Below are 18088 nucleotides of genomic sequence, written 5' to 3' on the forward strand. Positions count from 1 at the left end.
TTTCAGAAATCAAGTTTTTCTCAAAAATATATAATCCAACAGTGACCATAACTTGCTTTCAAAAATAATTATGTAGTTCATTGAGTGGAACAAATCAACCGAGTAAATAAGGGTCATATTATGCAAGTGTAATACTATGCTTTATCTACGACCTTTTGTTGAAATATAGAAATATATGTACTTAACGCATTTTTATAATGAAAATTATTATTAAAAAAAATTAGTATTAAAAAAAATAGAAACATACAAATTACAAGACAGTGATTATGATGATTATGATTAGGTTTTAGTATTTTGTGTAGACTCTACAAAATTAACTAAATGCAAACAAAAATAACTAACTTGACCAATTAATAAAAATTTTTAGAGAGAAATTTTCATGTTGTTTTCATAGGAAATTTTAACATGTGCAATGTTTAGAAGGTATGTTAAAAGACAGAACACAAAAATTAACAGAATGGAATGATTGTCAGACTATAAAGTGACATTTCTTTTCATAACTAACTTCGCCCCTTTTTAAAAACCCTTGTACCTATAGAATGGTCAAAACTAAACGAATTTTAGCCAATCAGAGCCGACAAATTTCACTATTGCGTGGAATTATTTGTCTAAAAGCGAATTATTTGACGGTCGTAGACAAATTAAATATCTTGAATCCACAGAACCGAAATAAACCCGTCGTTTGTTTGAGTTTTCGCGTCTTAAAATTTTGTAGCAAAAAATGAAATGGACGGCAAAAATTATGCATTTCAAGTCGAAAACTCTCGAAAATTCGTAGAACGCAAATAATACAAAACTCCCCCATTTCCTCTCCCGGGCAAAATATGTAAAGGACCTCCCCATCCGCCCCACATTCCACATGCAGATCCTCCGAAGCTGTCACGACTCTAAATGCTCCTGAAATCCGACTTTGTCTCATTTCCAAAACTCGCGAAATCGCCAGCTTAAAACTTCCCCGCGTTGATTTTAATGCAAATAGCAACATAAACGTAGGTGCCACCAGTCATGAGTGTAAAAACACCCCGCGAACGACATCTTCGAGACAAACGTTCTTTTCCATTATTCATCGTTGGGGTAGATCATTCCGAGATAACTTATATCGCAATTGTAAAAGTCATTTGGCGGCCAATGGCAGTAACGGCCCTCGTGGCGTCGCGACGCTTTGCAAAAACGACATGTGGAAAGTCGGATCTATTTAGTCAAAGTGTGCAGATAAACGGGCCGAAAGTGCTCGTGGTTTCGTTCCGGAAATTGTTGTAACATACCTTCAATTAGACGAATTTCGCTCGCTACACTTACTCATTGAATCTGAAAAGAAAAATCCATGGAGTCATGCTATAAACACAGTGGCTCAAAAAACCCGCCTTGTTAGGAATATGAAGCAAGAATGCAATTAGACGAGGTGATGTAAGAAAGAATCCGTTAAATCCTTAGAATGGTATGGTCAGCCGCAGATTCAAGGAAAATCACGGAGCAATTAATTACACCGCAATTTACAGTAGCGTAATTGCGTACCATTAGCAAATGTCCCACAACCTATAATTATAAACAATGAAGGGCGGAGCGATGAGCACGTGACTGTACCATGGTACTTGACAGTACTCATAAGTGTTTCTAATGAACCAACCGAGCGGTGCCTTCGTAGAGTGAAAATTGACAGAGTCGGGAGGAAATGAGGAGGTGCTTTGATGATGGGTGATTTATTACATCGGCTAATGAGGTGATGGTTGGATTTTTGTGGTTATTTATGGGCGCGGTCTCGACAAAATGTTGGAAAAATATCGACTTTGGTGCAGCAAACTGGCGCAGCCATAAAGAAGTATTGTCGTTTTTTGTGACTGGGCGGTGTCCGAGGAAAAGTCGTCAAGTACCAACTCCCATAAATCCAACCATGGGAAAAATTAGAAACTTGTTACGCCATTCCTGCACATTTGAAATGTATAATTCTATAAAAGGCACCACCGCATAATTTAATCTGGATCGACGAGGTTGTTAATGTGCGCATTAAAAAATGTCAGTTAATTAAATAATGCAGCCGTTGCACAAATACTGCAGTCTGGAAGGCACCGGCTGAGACCGCAAGAACTTGCACCTGCCTTGCAACTGGTGTTCCGGTCTTTTTGCCATTGCAAATATTTTAATAATATTAAATAATTCCTGTACGTCGGACCATTTCTAGATGATAAATCGCGAGCCGCGACTCGACCAAAAAAGGACTCGGCCAATTAAAATTTTCTAAGTGTTCGTTATAAAGAATAAGCCGACCTTTATCGCCATTCTGAATGCGTCGGAAATGAGAATCCAATTACAAGTAAAACGAAGCAAGCGTCAGGCATGTCCCGACTTCGTGCCGCTGGAACAACACAACGACAGCCGACAGACTTTCCAAGCAAATAAAATTCCTCGACCAAACAAAGAATTAAAATTCTTGACGGTTGTAAAACGACGCGAAACTCGACGACCGACGCGGATGCACTCGCACGAAAGGACGACTTTTGATTAACGCTGCCCAGGATTTATGGACGCTGCCATGGAAATATGGAAGAGGAAGAACCCCAGACTATACCCGAGGTGCCGGTTTAGACTACTTTGAAAACCGCGGAAACTTTATGAAGACGATCCTCAATTTCGGCAAACACCTTTCCGCACAATTTACATCAGTCTTTAACTACTAGCTGCGTCATCATTTTCAATAATCTCGCAATTATGATATCATAAATCTAACATTGAAGCTACCGATCTCCCATTAAAGGGGCGGATAATATCACCTGCCGATGGCACTATTACATCTTATGACAGTTTCACTCTCCATATGTAATTTCCAGTCATGAATCTCATATGCGGCCATCACATTAAAGATCTGCTCGGCCGACTCGAGCGTATCTAAAAGGATCGTTTAGAAGAACGTTTCTTGTTCAGGCGACAAGTGGTGTGCTTCTTAAAATGGCCGCTGTGAATGCTGGATTCATCATCAACACGTCATTTGCTTTAAAACCTCCGAATCTAATCGACAATTTTGAAATTCTATAGTCCTTAAAAACGAGACTTGAAAGAAGAATTTTGGAAGCGTCACAGCCCAAACTCGAGTTTTTTGCAACTCAAGGCTTTATTTTTATAGTTTGTTTTAAAAATTGTGAAATTAGATCATTAATTTACATGTCCAAGTAACATTCTATAGCTATGCACTTTCAACATTTTTTGGTCGTGTCATTGAAGAAAACTTCTAAAAATTGTGACTATTCAACAATTCTGCAATTTTGTATAAAAATCAATAAGTCTAAAAATTTGTATTTTAACACAGCATTGGAATTTTCAAAGTTACAAGATTTTAAAAGACAAATTGCAAATTTATTTTGGACGTGTCTAAAAATGGAAATTTCCAAAAATTTCTCTCGAGTTCAAAATTCTGCAAATTGCTACCATAAAAAACGCGTATAGAACAGTGAATTTTATTGTTAGCGCCTTGAAAAAAAAAGTGGAAGAGCTCAGAATAAAATTGAAAATCTTTGGTTTGTCCCACCCCAAATCAAAAATTTATAAAAAATGTCTTATCTGTTCTATAAAGTTAAAATTTGGCGTGTTAAATAAATTGGTTCAAAGGATTAACTTCCCCAAGTTTCATTCTTTTAGAGCAATAAATAACGATCTTACAGAAATTTAGAAAATCAGCACCACTTTCAAGACAAAATAAAAAAAAATCTTTCTGTCTGCAATAATTTTAGCAATTTCATATAATAAACGGTGCATAAAATAGTAAGTTTTTATCAAAATCCGACTGTTAAATTTAGAGAAATCGACAAAAATGTGCATAAAATCCACTAAACTCGTCGAAAATTTTCTTAAATTTGATACAAAATGACGAGTTTTCTTGATACAGGCGGTCTTTAGGACTCGATTTACAAAGTAGAGGTTGAAATATAATAGTAAAATTTTATAAAAATCCAACGGTTGATTCTGAAGAAATCAGCTGAAATGTGCTTGAATTAAACGAAACTTTTCGTTAAATTCACTTATTTTGAAGCTAAATGACAATTTTCTTTATAAAAAAATTTGTTTTTCAGGCTGTATTTGCAAAGTATAGATAGAAAAGCACCCAAAAATAAAGTTCTATCAAGATCCGACTACTAGTTCTTGAGAAATCGGCAGGAATGTGCATAAAATCTGGAAAATTCGTAGAGAAATCCGCGAAATTTCAAGCTAAATGACGATTGAATCCATAGAACTACGAGTTTTTATCTAGATCCAACGGCTAAATATGAAGAAATCTGCAGAAAAGTGCATAAAATCGACAAAACTAAAATTTGACGCTAATTGACGATTTTTCCGAAAATTGTATTTCAGAGATTCGAAATCTGTCCTGAAAGCTTTGAAAATAAACGCATTTGAGTGAACTTTTGGCATACGTTTAAATAGAAGCCAATAAAATGTAGAAGATCTGGGGCAAAAATTTAATGATCCTCTTTGACACTAAAATGGATGGTTCTTTGTACCTTTTAAGCCCCGTTCCGCCCGATGATTCCTCCTCTATTTTCCATTTTGAAGGGCCGCTATCTCTCGGATAAATTTCTTGGGAGCCTGTAATTGGCTCAAGAATTCTTCAATTTCACACTGGCTAGTTTTCCGTTGAACAGCATGCGAATAAATCAAGCATCTGTTGTTAGACAATCAAACGATCAGAATCGGACAAAATCTCCACTTAAAAACTGTCAAATATGATGTATGCGTGCATGTGGAATTCAACAATAGCGCACGCCTTTTGCTAATTTAAAATAGACAGAATAATAAAAAGTGCATCTGTCCTATTGGACACTTCATGACCAATCGGAGGGTGCCCTAAACCCATCAATAAGCAATAACTGTCGATACGTGACTGGGAACGCAATATGTCTGTTACATTTCCCTTACGCATGAGTCACTTCATAAACCCACGGTAATGTAGTGATGTATGACCAAAGAACAAGAATGTACGACTCTATTATGGAAATTGGGGTTCGGTAATCCGTAATGCAAAAATGACTCGATTACTCGGATTAGTTTCCATCATAACATGTAATCTGACTAAAGACATAAAATATGATGAGAGTTTATATGTCTCAATCTACATAGAATGCGAATATCGATAAGCGAATCAATCAGCCTTTGACAACTACTAAGTTCCACGTCTATGGGCATGGATGTCAATGCGGATACCTCACAGGCACTAGCCTCAATCATTTCCATGCGTGTCTATCGCCGACATTTGCACTTCATTAATAAAATAAAACCGATTCACAATCAAAATAATATACAGTCTTTTAATCCTTCACTTTATGCCCACTTCCGGTCACTAACTTTCCTGCTAATGAGTTTAGACAGCGCATGCAATAACTTCTAGCCGACACATGCAAATTAATTAAACGTATGGAGCAGTGTTTATCACACTTGGAAAAATGTTGTACGAACGACCTTCGACCATTTAGTAAATCACAAACTGAACTGATGTTATCTAATAATTGCAATTAATTATAACTAACCAGTGATTCCAATTGCCAATGGGGCTTCTACTCTTATTATAGGTTTGAGCTTCAGGATAATCACTACAGATGAATCTCTGAAGAAATGATAGCAGTGCTACAGGTGGAGGTCAAACTCACACTTAAAGGTAAGTATTAGCGATTTTGTGGTATTCAATTTGCGGCCAAAGGAATTGGAAATGTGTTATTATTGGAGGCTTTCAACGGGACTTTCAGGTACCGCTTCTTGCTCTCACGAGAATCTTTTTTTTTGTCTAGAAAAGTTCCCAGCAGGTTCCCAAAATTTCGGTTTCAAGTTCCGATTTCACGCTTAGAGATTCACAAAAGTTTCTTTTCAAATTTCGGAATTCTTGGTTTGCTTAGAACTTCCGATGTCCAAAACTGTTTAATTAGAGAAATATTTTTTACGATGTAAAAAAATCCAAAAAGGTGTTCTTGAGATGCGTAAAAATGGCCAAAAATTTTAAGACAAAAACAAAAAAGCAGCCTTCAGCGAAACGTATCTAAAAAGTTATGAAATGAATGAAAACTTGGAAGCCTAAGAACGCAAAAAACTGACAATCTGAGGATCGAAAAACGCTGAAATTTTATATCTTCCAGCAGGATTCCAAAATTTTAATTTCAAGTTCCAATTCCACACCAACAGATTTACAAAAGTTTCATTTTAAATTTGGAGTTCTTGCTTTGCTTCAAATTTGTTCCGACGTTCAAAACTGTTTGAATTCTTTAGATATTACATTTGAAAATAGAGGAATATTTCATATATTGAATGCCCAAAAAAAAACTGCCAGAAAAAGCTTCCAGCGACACGTATCTAAAAGTTACATTTTAAAAAGTTATGAAATAAATGAAAACTTGGAAGCCTAAGAACGTAAAAAACTGTGGATCTGAAAATGCTGAAATTTCTCTTCTAATTCCGCTCTCATTTATATCTTCTTGCATGATTCTAAAATTTTGATTTAAGTTCCGATTTTACACCAACAGATTCCCAAAAGATTCATTTAATTTTGAAATTCGGTGCCGATGTCCCAAACTGCTTAAAATTCTTTAAACCTTAAATATTATTGTCTATAATTTACGAAAATAAAAACTTGAGCGTCTAGAAATTTTTAAATAAAAGAATATATTTTTTACAGTAAAAGAAGCCTAATATCATCCTTTAAATTTGAGAAGGAATCGAATTTAAATTTAAAAACTTGAGAACATACGAAACTGAAAATTTGAGGATCTGAAAACGCTGAAATTTCTCTTCTAATTCTGCTCTCATTTATATCTCCCAGCAGGATCCCAAAATTTCAGTTTCGAGTTCCGATTTCACGCCAACCGATTCACAAAAGTTTCATTTCAAATTTCGGAATTTGTCGCCGATGTCTTAAACTATTTACAATCAATACAATTTAGATCTTGAATATTTTTGTTTATAATTTACAAAAATGAGAACTTGAGTGTTTAGAAAATCGTAAATGTAAAAAAATTTTTTTTAAAATAAAATAAAATACATAAAAACTGCCGTAAATCATCATTTAAATTTGAGAAAAAATCGAATGTAAATTTGATCAGATCTGAGGGTCTGAAACTGAAATTTGGCTCAGAATTATTTTGTCTGTATAAAAATCCCGAATTCTAGCGATTTTTGTGTGGAATTAGCCAAGAAATATTATAAATTGAACGTTGAAGCTGTGAAGTCTGAGCGTTCATCCCCGCGCGTTTTCTACCTGCTCGCCCGAACTTCAGCTTTCTAATTCTTAAAATCGCATTTTTTATGTCCGTTTGTTTCCCCACGTGGTCGTCATAACCCGAATGACCTCTTCCGCTTTATCTCGCCATCCCACAAATCTCATTGATCCGTTCTGAGCTGTTTAACACCACCTTAAAATTTTCGACAACAAATTGCGCTCGAATCCCTTCGATCGTGCCCGAAATAACAAAACTCCAAAGTTTCCTCCGACATTTAATAATACAAAAAACATGTTTGGGACGAGTCTAACTGAAAGAATTTTATCTCCGAAGTTGAGAGGTCATCATCGAGCTCGGTATAATTGCATCAAGTTTATTTTTCCCTTGTATATCGAGTTATTACACGATCCAATAGTCGAGGGTAATATAATATCACGGGCGGATGGATCGCCCTTGCACGGATACAATGCGCGATCTCTTAGGGAGAGAGAGATGGGGGCTTTGGGAACGAGAGGCTCTGTGCTAGTGAACGAGATGGATCATGATATGTACTCACGGTTGCCATTGTAGCGGTTAATTACCAGTTAACGGGGTGTCTAGTGATAAACTCCCAAACATGCTACGCTCCTCACCTGCAAATAAACGAACTGCATTAGCACAAGAATTTACGGGGAGAAACTTGAGAGGGTAACAATCGACATTTTTTCGGAGAAACTTTCGAAAAAACGGCCACTTTTTTACGTGGTGGATCGTAAATCAACACGGACGGGTGGTTCCCTTTTTTCTTAATGGAACACAGGATGCGGAGACGCCGAGTGATAATATATTTAGCAATTAATTTTGGTAGCAAAGCATGCGAGAGATTTATTTTTAAGTTTAAAATACTACCAACTTTCAAACTAATTCACGATGAAAGATATATAAATGTGAGACCGGCAAGCGCGCGATCATAAATAAGACAAGTGTGTAAAGCATAAATTCTTTACGTCTCGATTAAACAGTACCGTATTTCGCTAAAATTAGAGCTGAGGGCGCGCGACAACATCATCAGTGCGTTCGCATAAATAAAATGTTGAGTGAAAGATAATTTGGTAAACATCGATAAAACCGCAAAGTTACGATCAATTGAGGGCCATTTTGGTCCTGGCGGTGGAGTTATGTCCCTGATAAGGAGAGCTCCGATGATTTGCAGGTCTTTCAATGTAAAGTGCGTTTCGGTAGCTAATGAGTGTTGCGTTTTGAAAGTGGCATTCTCGATATGCGATTTTGCTAATTGTGCCATTATATTACTCAATAACGGTTGTTAAAGGCACTGGGCCGGCACCTAAAGAGCGGAGATAACCTTATCGAATAGCTGCGAAGAACAGCAGGATTGGCCGAGTAATAAGAATCTGCATCGTGGAGCAACCGGTTCTATATAAGGTCCCTACACGACAAGCCTTTGCTGCTGTCACCGGCATTTCCTCCGCTAATGAGATGGAATTGGACGGACAAGCTTTTGCTGTTGGCCACTTTTCTGCGCTTCGGCGAAAAAACGGAATAACATCAGTTCTAATAATATTCGAAGCACAGCGACTTCTAACGGCGAAGCCCTATTAAACGAGTCCATTCGTATAAAACAAGAGAATGCCCGCGGATTCCTGACAAGCCCACTATATGAAAAATGTATCACTGCGGGGACAAAAACTGATTGGTTCGTTCGGGTTGGTTTTTGTCTTGCGAATGCTCATGGCGGCCTGCCCTTTGTGCAATGGACTCTGGAATCCTTCAATCTAATTCGCCCGCCTCGTCATCAAACTATTTTCTCCACGCACCACCGAGGGTAATAACTCATGAATAAATAAATAAAATCAAACTTGCGTTGCGGGAAATACTCTTGTATTCCCGACGATTTATGGAAGTTCGTTAGCTCGTAAACTCGACGACCATCCGATGTTATGGACTGCAACATCGCACCCCGTAACTAAGCGAGCGGCTGCAAAGATTTGTTGCACAATACGAACCAGCGGTCTCAATTAGTTGGACACGAATGCAACTATATCGAAAAGACGACCAAACCGGAAGAGATCATCGCCAAATTCTTCTCGCTAAATGTGGTCACGTCTCTGCCGGGATATTGCCAGGGCTGCCACACCCCGACAATGCAGTGAAAGATCATCTGTCGCCGCAAATTGAAAGATTATTGCAGATACAGCCTCTCCCAAAAATGTCGTAATGAAACCGTCTTTCCCCGGAATTTACTATCAGCAACTAAACGTGGTTACTTCTTGTGGTGCATCATTAGTCTGCAGTGCCGGAATAACTCATGCCTTAGAACCGCAATGTGAGTAACTGCAAGCTTAATAATGTCGAGAACGTAGGATACATTATTCTGCGAAAAGGGTCTTATGGGGTGTCTCATTCTCCAAAACTAAAACTGGTTTATTAATTGTTGCTTGAACGACGGGCGGGAGGTCTTGTAATGAGACGACGAACGTCTTCGGGTCTTCGGGTTACGCATGATGGACTGACAATAGCTGGACTCTAATTAAACCATTGACCTAATGCATGGTTTAGCTTCACTCAATTTACTGCCTCCATTTACTGCAATTAGAGGCGAAGTGAATTACCGAGCTCGGTGATTTACTGTGATCAAAATTCAGGATTTTTTAGCGCTGTGAGTGCACTTTTTGACGTGCGTCTCGTATCAGTGTGTGGAATTTTATGATTAAAATTTTAGATATAACGTATGGACCTTTCCGGAATATAAAACATCAACATAAAACGGTCTTGGAATTTTATTACATTTTTAATGGCACAGTTATTTTGCCGTTTCTAGCACATCATCAGCTGAATTCTGGGCTGTGGAAAGAACCAAATTGAACCATTCATAGTCGCATAACAGGCATTCCGGAAATTGAACTTATTTGCAAGATACAAGATAACGGATAGACGTGTATTTGAAAAAGATACCGAAATTCAGCATCATTTGTTTGCACAGAATTTAAAGTTGCAACGGTTAAAAATTACTTATTAGAGAAATTTGCAAGTGAAAGTCAATTCATCTGCTCCATCAGGTTAGGACTGAAGTATTTGTAATTTTTGAGTACCTTCACTACATCGGCTTTGGTTGCAAACTCATGAAACTCATTATTTCATATGTAATTAAATAAACTTCCCAATAAACTATAAAAGTCGCCGAGAAAGTTATGGATAAAAACTGTTTGACACTTGCATAAAACTACTCAATTTGTACTTTGATTTTTGGTTGTAATACGTCATTATAAACGCTGAGATCTCTGCTTTCTAATGCGATGGTAAACAAGTTATTATTTCTTGCCATTTAGAAGTTACATGACAAAAAAGTGGAGCAATTTTTAGAAAAAAAACACGTTTTGCTGACTTTCGAAGATTTTGGAAAAATTTTAATTTGAATAGCCACAGAAATTCTAGGTTTTCGATAAATTCCACGTTTCTAAATAATTTCACTGGTCAGATTGGAAGATCATAAATAAACTGTAAAACAGTTGTTTTTATAATTCAATATAATAATTTAAATAAGTTTGAAGGCGTCTTCGAATCAATCAATATTTTTTTCGCCCCAGATAAAATGTTTGTAAAATTGATAATATCTTCTTCCACCAGATTGTTCGAAAGAAATGTTCAAATGCAGATACAAAAATTTAATTTTCAGTGACGTCTAATTCCCATTTTGTGCTAATTCTCCAATCTTGGAAGTATTGGTGTTTAATAGTTTTATTGAGTTTTCCGAAAAAATCTCAACAATTCCTTTCCAAAATTTCTACCCTCTAATTTTTCGTATCATAAGCAAACTAAGAAATCTTTATCATCAAGAAGTTTTCTAAATTTGTGTTATTCTGCGCTGTGTTAGCATTAAAGTCATTTTAAAACGTGTCTAGAATTTAGTTTTTGGGCGACTTAAACTGAACATGGAAGTTTTAGACCTCAAAAGTAAGTCTTTTCTGGCCGCAAACATTTTTGGCCGATCTACGGTGGCGCCATCTATCCATAGTTTTGCATATTACATCAAGACACCGATATTACCCCCAATTTTATAATTATTTGGGTAAAATCAAATCAAAGTGCAACAAAAACGTGTTGAATTATTGAAAATGAGCATGTCTAGCAGTGTTGCTGCAACAACATCGAAAAGCACATCAAACCTAATTCATACAAATTGTGAAGCTAAACATGCCGAAACTGCAAATGTAAACACAGAAAATATGAACTTTTCTGAAGGATTCATAAATATTTACAATTATTCAGTTGTTATAAATGATTAAATCAATAAATCATAACTAAAAATTAATTAACTTGTAAATTTAATGATGTCGCCTAAAAAATCTTGTGCATATCACGGCCAAAAAGTGCCATTTTGCCCTCGCCTTCTTTCTTTAAAAAAAGGCTCGGCCAAAAAAGAAACACTTTTTAGCCTTGGTACACAAATAACTATTTTTAAGCACTGGCCTTGATTTTTTATCAAATTAACAAAATATAAGAAAAAGTTTTCAATGTTTTTTGTCCATTATCTTCTCAACGATAAAAGTACCAATTTGTCAGCACGTGAAAAAGACAAGATCTCAAAGTTTTCCATGAAGCATTACAATAAAAAATCGATGTAAGAATTCTTGAGTTACATGCAAAATTGCGCATGAAAATCACTAAAAACGGCGTTTTTTTTAAACATAATTTTTTTTTAAAGTGTTACTAGAAGTAGTAACGTTGGCGATAAGTTTTATGGATCGTTGGAAAAAATATTAAATTGGCTTTTTAAAACATTGCCAATTCCATAACTTTGTAAGTTTTCGAGAAAAAGTAAAGAAAATAAAAAATGTTGGCACACAATAGAACCTAAACAGAATTTTTCTAGAATATCTCTGAATCCGAACCTGATGGAGAAAAACAGACTTTTCCAAAATTTGTTGACTAGTGTAATTTTCGAGTTGTAATAGAAATAGAAAAGCGCTTCAATGGAGTTCCTAAAAAATTAGAATTGTTGAAATCTCCAGAATTTCTAAAATATTCCCAAAAAGAATCAGGAGCCCTGCCTAATTTGATATCATAACGCTTTGTAATAATTGAGTCAAAATTTAGTAAATAAACCGTTGTATATCTCGATGCAAATGTGTGTTGAAGGGCGTAAAAATGGTCCACGTCCAATACGAGGATGTATGAGCATAGTTTGTCACCATTTGGACGCACTGATATAGCCGACAACGCAATAAAGCTTTGTCTATAAGGGCAATATTTCTCGAAATCCCATACTTTAGAAAGTCGTAAAGAAGCCTAAAAGGGCTTTATAGTTATTCGCTCGATGTGTTTTATGAGGAGTCTCTAATATCGATATTTAAAACGAGATTGAGACCACCGAAGAACGCGTCTTGCATCATAATTTACTTGATTGTGCGCGTATACATAATGAACATTTCCTGAAAGGAGAATGAAAACACGAGATTTTCTACAACATGCTTGTGCAACTGCATTGACAACTAGATGCATGATCGTGCCGTAATGTCCATAAAAAATAACAACGTTCTCTTTAAAGGTTACGGAGCTGGGAAGAGAATGTGGTTGGTTCTTCGACACCCTCTGTCAATTACAACAAGACTATTGACAAGTAAATGATTTAAAACAGTCAACAGTATGATATCTCCATAAGAATCTGCGGCTGCATAAAGACATCGCGCTTGCATTCCTGCAACATGTGCTGCGAACGGAACAAGACGTTACTGCAGAATTCAAAAGCCTCCACTTCCGCCTAAGAAAAACAATTTGGTTTTTAGACAGGTGAAATTTACGACCGTTATGAAAATAAAGAATATTTTAATCCCTTTTTTTCTATTTTGACCAGTCCACCTTTTGTAGAACGTATCAACGGAATGAAATCACCAGCAATAAATCTGACCCAACATAAAAAAAATATGTATAAACATGGGTCTTGCTTAAGAAGCTAAGAAAGTGGGAGTGGTGTACCGCATTTTTATACCAACTCGAAGTAGATCCTCGAACATGATATATGACTTGGCTTAAAGTGTTTTAAACGTTCTCATTATTCGATTTGAGATCTCGTACGGTTTCATTTTCGCTCCCGAATTTAATAAAAGCGAAAAAGGGCGAGCGGCCCATTTCATCAAAGTTTAAAATAAATAATACATAAGAAGCGGACACATGTGAGGGAGATTTACCATAAATTTCCAATAGAGCTCGCTAATGTAAGCATTATATTAGGTTGATTTAGGAGTGAAACACTGCGATATATTAGACGTTACGTTACAAATAAAATCCATTTCTCTATTGAAGTTGCCATTTTGAAATTGAAACGAGTTCAAGACTGCAATATGCCAGTTTTTCATAAGGCGGAGTTCTTACAATCCTTGTCTGGTCAAGACATAAACCATACAAACTGTGGAGTGATGCCAACATGATAACAGTAAATTATAAACCACATCAAGACGAGCTAACCTAAAGATCTCCAATTTATTACCTCAAAACTCGTTAGATCAAGTAATTGGCGCTAATTCATAATAACCGCATCCATCATAGTGATTAGTAAGATTCCCACTTTTTGTAATTGCACCAATATGCATGTTAATTAACTCGTGTATTAATCTGCATAATACAAAGAAGCGCAGGAAGTCTGATCATCACAACGAAATTATGGACTTTTAATAATAGGTGTGATGCAGCTAATTGTAGGTTTTGTGGAAACTGCATGGTGGTCTCGTCATTACTTGTGACGAAAATTGCTTCTTAATAAAGCGTTACACTTCGCGCAAAATGGGGAATCTGCTGTAGGTAGCAGCAATGGGTGCCAAGACGGAAAAAGGGTAACAAAAGTCTTCTTCCTTGGGAAACTTTCTGTTACTTCGCTCATTTCCTGCTCAAGGTTCAAATAATTGTATTCGCGATTCAGCCCAAAAAAATTCAGAATATAAAAGAGCCAATTCTTGGGTAAAAAACACGAAAAAAACGATGGGGGCAACTGCATCTTTCTATCTTTTTTGGTCTAACTCAGTTGTGAACCTACGTTAAAAACTCGCACTGTTTTGGATTCCACGTGAAATTCTGCGTAAAAAGAGCACTAATAATTTAAGTTTGCTCCACTAATAAGCGAGATATCGGAAGTAAAAGTTACATTTTTTTTCAAACTTTTTGAATTCCCAATCAGCTAAAAAAAGCGAGAAAAACAATGCCGAAAACCGCATTATTCTATTTGTCTTAGATTCGGAATTTTAATGTTTTAGACAGTTCGGAACTAAAAATTTAATATCCGTAATTTTAAACGCTTCTAACTCAGTTATTTGTGAACCTATGATAACAACCCGCACGATTTTAGATTCTGCGTAAAATTTTGCGTAAAAAAAGCATGATTTAGGTTTGCTCCGCTAATAAGCAAGACATCAACCAAAGTAAAAAACAACTTTCCTTAATCGCTGGGTAGCTAACTTCAAAGTTAATTTTTTATGTTTTTTTTTTAATTTCGGATATACAGGGTGATGAAAAAAGCGCCCATGCTACCCATCACGTTGCAGCTAGTTCTTTTCAGAGTCCAAAATTGAAAACCAAAACAAAATTTGTGTTTTTTTTTAACTAAGATAGAAGCTTTCGGTTTTAAACGATCATAACAATTTCATTGAGACTGCCGAATGTATTTTTTTTAGAAAGTGTTTTCTTTAAAAAATTCATATTGTTTGTAATTTTGCTTTGATTTCTGAGATGGTTTAACAGAAAAGGACATGGTTCTTCCACTCAGGGGCGTCTTTTTTTCATCACCCTATATAATACATATACCTAATAAAAAGCCGATAGAAAAACGATGGCGAAAACCGCATCTTATATTTGTTTTAGTTTCAGAGTTTTCGAGGTTTATATATTTTGAGAACTACAGTAAAAAATCACTATCCGTGAAATATCAATCTTTTAAAATTGAAAAATGCTAAAATAGCTATAAAAAATTCCAACTGTTCGATGTAGGTAGCGCCGCTTTTTTTTAATCTGAATTTTCAAAAATTCTTTGAGGAAAAAAGAGAGAACTTCAAAATATATAAATATAGAAATTTGGCTCAAACTTACAATCAGTGAAATTTTACAAAATAGGCGAATTGTTTTAGCCCTGAAATGAGAAAAATTTCTAGTAGTAAAAATCAAGATATTTGTTCGTATTGTTCCAAAATAGGAATATTTGAGGATTCTCAGCCCATAACGGAATTTTTGGGCAAATCCTCGTAAATTTGTCTGAATCGAGCTTAAATTCATTGATTTGTTGCAGGAGAAACTTTTAGTGATATTTTTATTTCCATTCTGCACACAAATAAAATGAAGTTTCAGTTTTTCATTTCCGCTCCTTTGAAAAACTTTCCATTATTGCCACAGCTTCATTATAACTTTGTCCAGAATAAAAATGCATCGTGCAACTCAGTTTAAAATATTGCGTTTTATGAAATTCTGGAATTAGAGATGAATTTATCCATTGCAAGTCTGGCTCGCTTTCAACTAAATCCTCTCGTGTTTATTTGTACGAGTATGTAATCAAACATGGCTTTCAAACAAAGTGGCCGTCGAATAAGAAGACTGCGTGAATCTGTCAACTCGTGTAATTTTTTGCACTTTAATTGTCGCGTTTTGAATTCAACACCTCCATTAAACAGGCAGCAAATCACTCGGGAAATTGTTTATTTTCGAAGTAAAAGCTAGAGTTCACTAAAGCATTTCCATAATAATCTCCACTCATCCTGAAACTTATGTTTACAGTGTACAAAGGCCCGTGAGTTATAGAGCCGCCGTCGTAATTTAAACAGACCTTTGTGCACCAAAGATGAATAATTAAGCCGAGAAAAGTAAAGTGCGAAACGTGCAATTTTCATAATTCCGAACGCAACGGAAAAGCCTCGTTTTATGCGCTTCGGATTCAAGCTTTATGGCGCATGGACTTATTTTTTCCCAACTAAATCAATACTTCCCGGCGCGTTCTAACACAAATAAACTAAGCAAAACCCCCAAAAAACGTACCTGAAAGAAAAAGCACAGCCACAAGAAAAAAAACGTCCGTTTTTGACGCGTTTTACCAAATGACTGGGTGCTTTGATGGGTCGAGGTAGTCATTATAATGGAACCCTCGCTCAACCCAACACTTAAACCTTTTTAAAATGCCTGTGTATTACCCGTCCCAAAAAAGTCGGGGAAAAAGCGCGCAAAAAGCTCCTTCAACTTGTACGCAAATGCGATCATGCAACATAATTCATTCATAAACTGACACGTACATGACGAAGTCCCGCTAAATCGCGAAACGTCTTCGCGTAAATCATTCCATTCATCGAAATTTCAGATCCTAGCACGGCGCAACTCCGGGCGTCGGAGCCCCTCCACCTGTCAATCGCGCCGCCATGTTGAATTCCCGACAGTGCTGCCTCTCGTCTTGTGTTTTCGGCGAATTTCCACGATTTTCACGAAAAACAGGTGTTTGCTAATTACCTCCATGTCTCCCAGTGGTGTTGTGACGGTTCTGTGCGGGCTCTTCGCATCTAGTAGGCCGAGAAACGGGAAACTAATGAAGCACCAACTTGCGCAATGGCCGGCACACAAAAACATGGCCTGCTTTGATAGCAGGAAAGGATGCGCGTGAACTCGGTCGTGTCGCGGAGGTAATTTTTCCAAATAAACCAAAAGCGAGAATTTATCCTTTCTGGGACGATCGGCTCGTGGAGAGAGCCCGATTTTCTGATTATTACGGTACGAAATAGAGTTGTCATAATGGCTTATGTGGCCGCTGTAGTATACATTACAGGTTATCTTACAAACTTGCAAGTGGGATATTTGCATGTGGAAAGTTCACAGGTTAGATGCAATCGCTTGCGGTACTTACTTTGTCTTTGTTTCACCTCGTAAAAACGCTAGCGTGGAGATAAAGCGGTAAAAAGATTCTCAGAACTAGGCAGTAAAATAGAAAGTATCTAGTTGTCCCTTTGGTGTTTTTTAAGTAGAAAGTTTTTTTTAGGTAGCATTAGAAAGTTTTTTCTACAGGTCTCAGTGTCTTGGTAGATTTGAAGTGGTGATGTTTGAGTTATTATGGACATAATTTAAGGGGCGCAGGTCAGTCATTTTTCTTCACCTAATATGCATAATGCGAGAGGCATTAAGATCAATTATAGATAAGATTTTCAATTATTGATGAGCGAGAAAGCTTTGGTAAAGAAGGGAGAAATTTTAGCGGTTTTTCCCCTCAAATTTAAAGCTCTAAAATTGCAAGAAAAGTGGTCGTGGAAATAAACATTTTCATTTTCGTATTTTTTCCTTTGGGCACAAGAATTCGATCATTAATAACATGAGGCAAGAATTCGTTGGCACGGAAAGCTACATTTATCAATTTAATGGGAACTAATTCTATAAATTGGATCCTAATTAGACCAATTCCTGTTTTAATTAAATTGTACAACTTTTCTATTAATGTTTCGAATTTCAAAATTAAAAATTATGTATTAATAAGTCAAAAATTACATTGGGGATTAAGTTTTATTTTATTTTTTCCTATTAGATGAAGAATTTGAATGACTCAAAAGTTCATCAGGAAGGGGAGTCATGTTTATTAATTTAATTAAGACTAATTTTAAAATTGTAATTTAATTACCCCACTTAATTAGAGTTGTAACAAGGCCCTTCAGCATAAAAGAAAACAGCCTATAAATTAATTTATAGAGTTAGCGACCCGGAGTTGATAACACAGCAATCCCATAAATTGTTTATGCAGTACGACCATAATTACTGTCTAATTAATTAGCGATAATCCTTGTATAAAATAATAAATCTCGCTCAAGCATGAAAAAAATGTTGTGATATCCGTGTCCGAAAATGGGCTAAGAATCCGAAAATTTGATTAATCGTCTCCTTATCTCCGCGATAAT

The 18088-nt window shown here is 36.2% G+C and overlaps 1 protein-coding gene across 5 annotated transcripts in view; it reads right to left on the minus strand.

The window, feature by feature from the left end:
• LOC148173651 (homeotic protein ultrabithorax-like) overlaps positions 1–18088 on the minus strand; it is a 72796-nt gene that overhangs the window by 8910 nt on the left and 45798 nt on the right. For 2 of the 5 annotated variants that reach the window (XM_088038573.1, XM_088038574.1), the window contains 2 exons: positions 7772–7822; positions 1300–1308 (listed from right to left, as the gene is read on the minus strand). The exons of 2 other annotated variants lie outside the window; for them this stretch is intronic. In XM_088038573.1, coding sequence (XP_087894699.1) covers positions 1300–1308; positions 7772–7822 — 60 coding nt within the window. Of the gene's footprint in view, positions 1–1299; positions 1309–2597; positions 2606–7771; positions 7823–18088 lie in introns of all 5 variants that reach the window. One more of the 5 variants, XM_088038576.1, reaches the window with a different exon arrangement.

Source organism: Gnatocerus cornutus, chromosome 6 (genome assembly GCF_029298725.1).
Source record: "Gnatocerus cornutus isolate USDA-ARS CGAHR chromosome 6, icGnaCorn1.1, whole genome shotgun sequence".
Taxonomy (NCBI): domain Eukaryota; kingdom Metazoa; phylum Arthropoda; class Insecta; order Coleoptera; family Tenebrionidae; genus Gnatocerus; species Gnatocerus cornutus.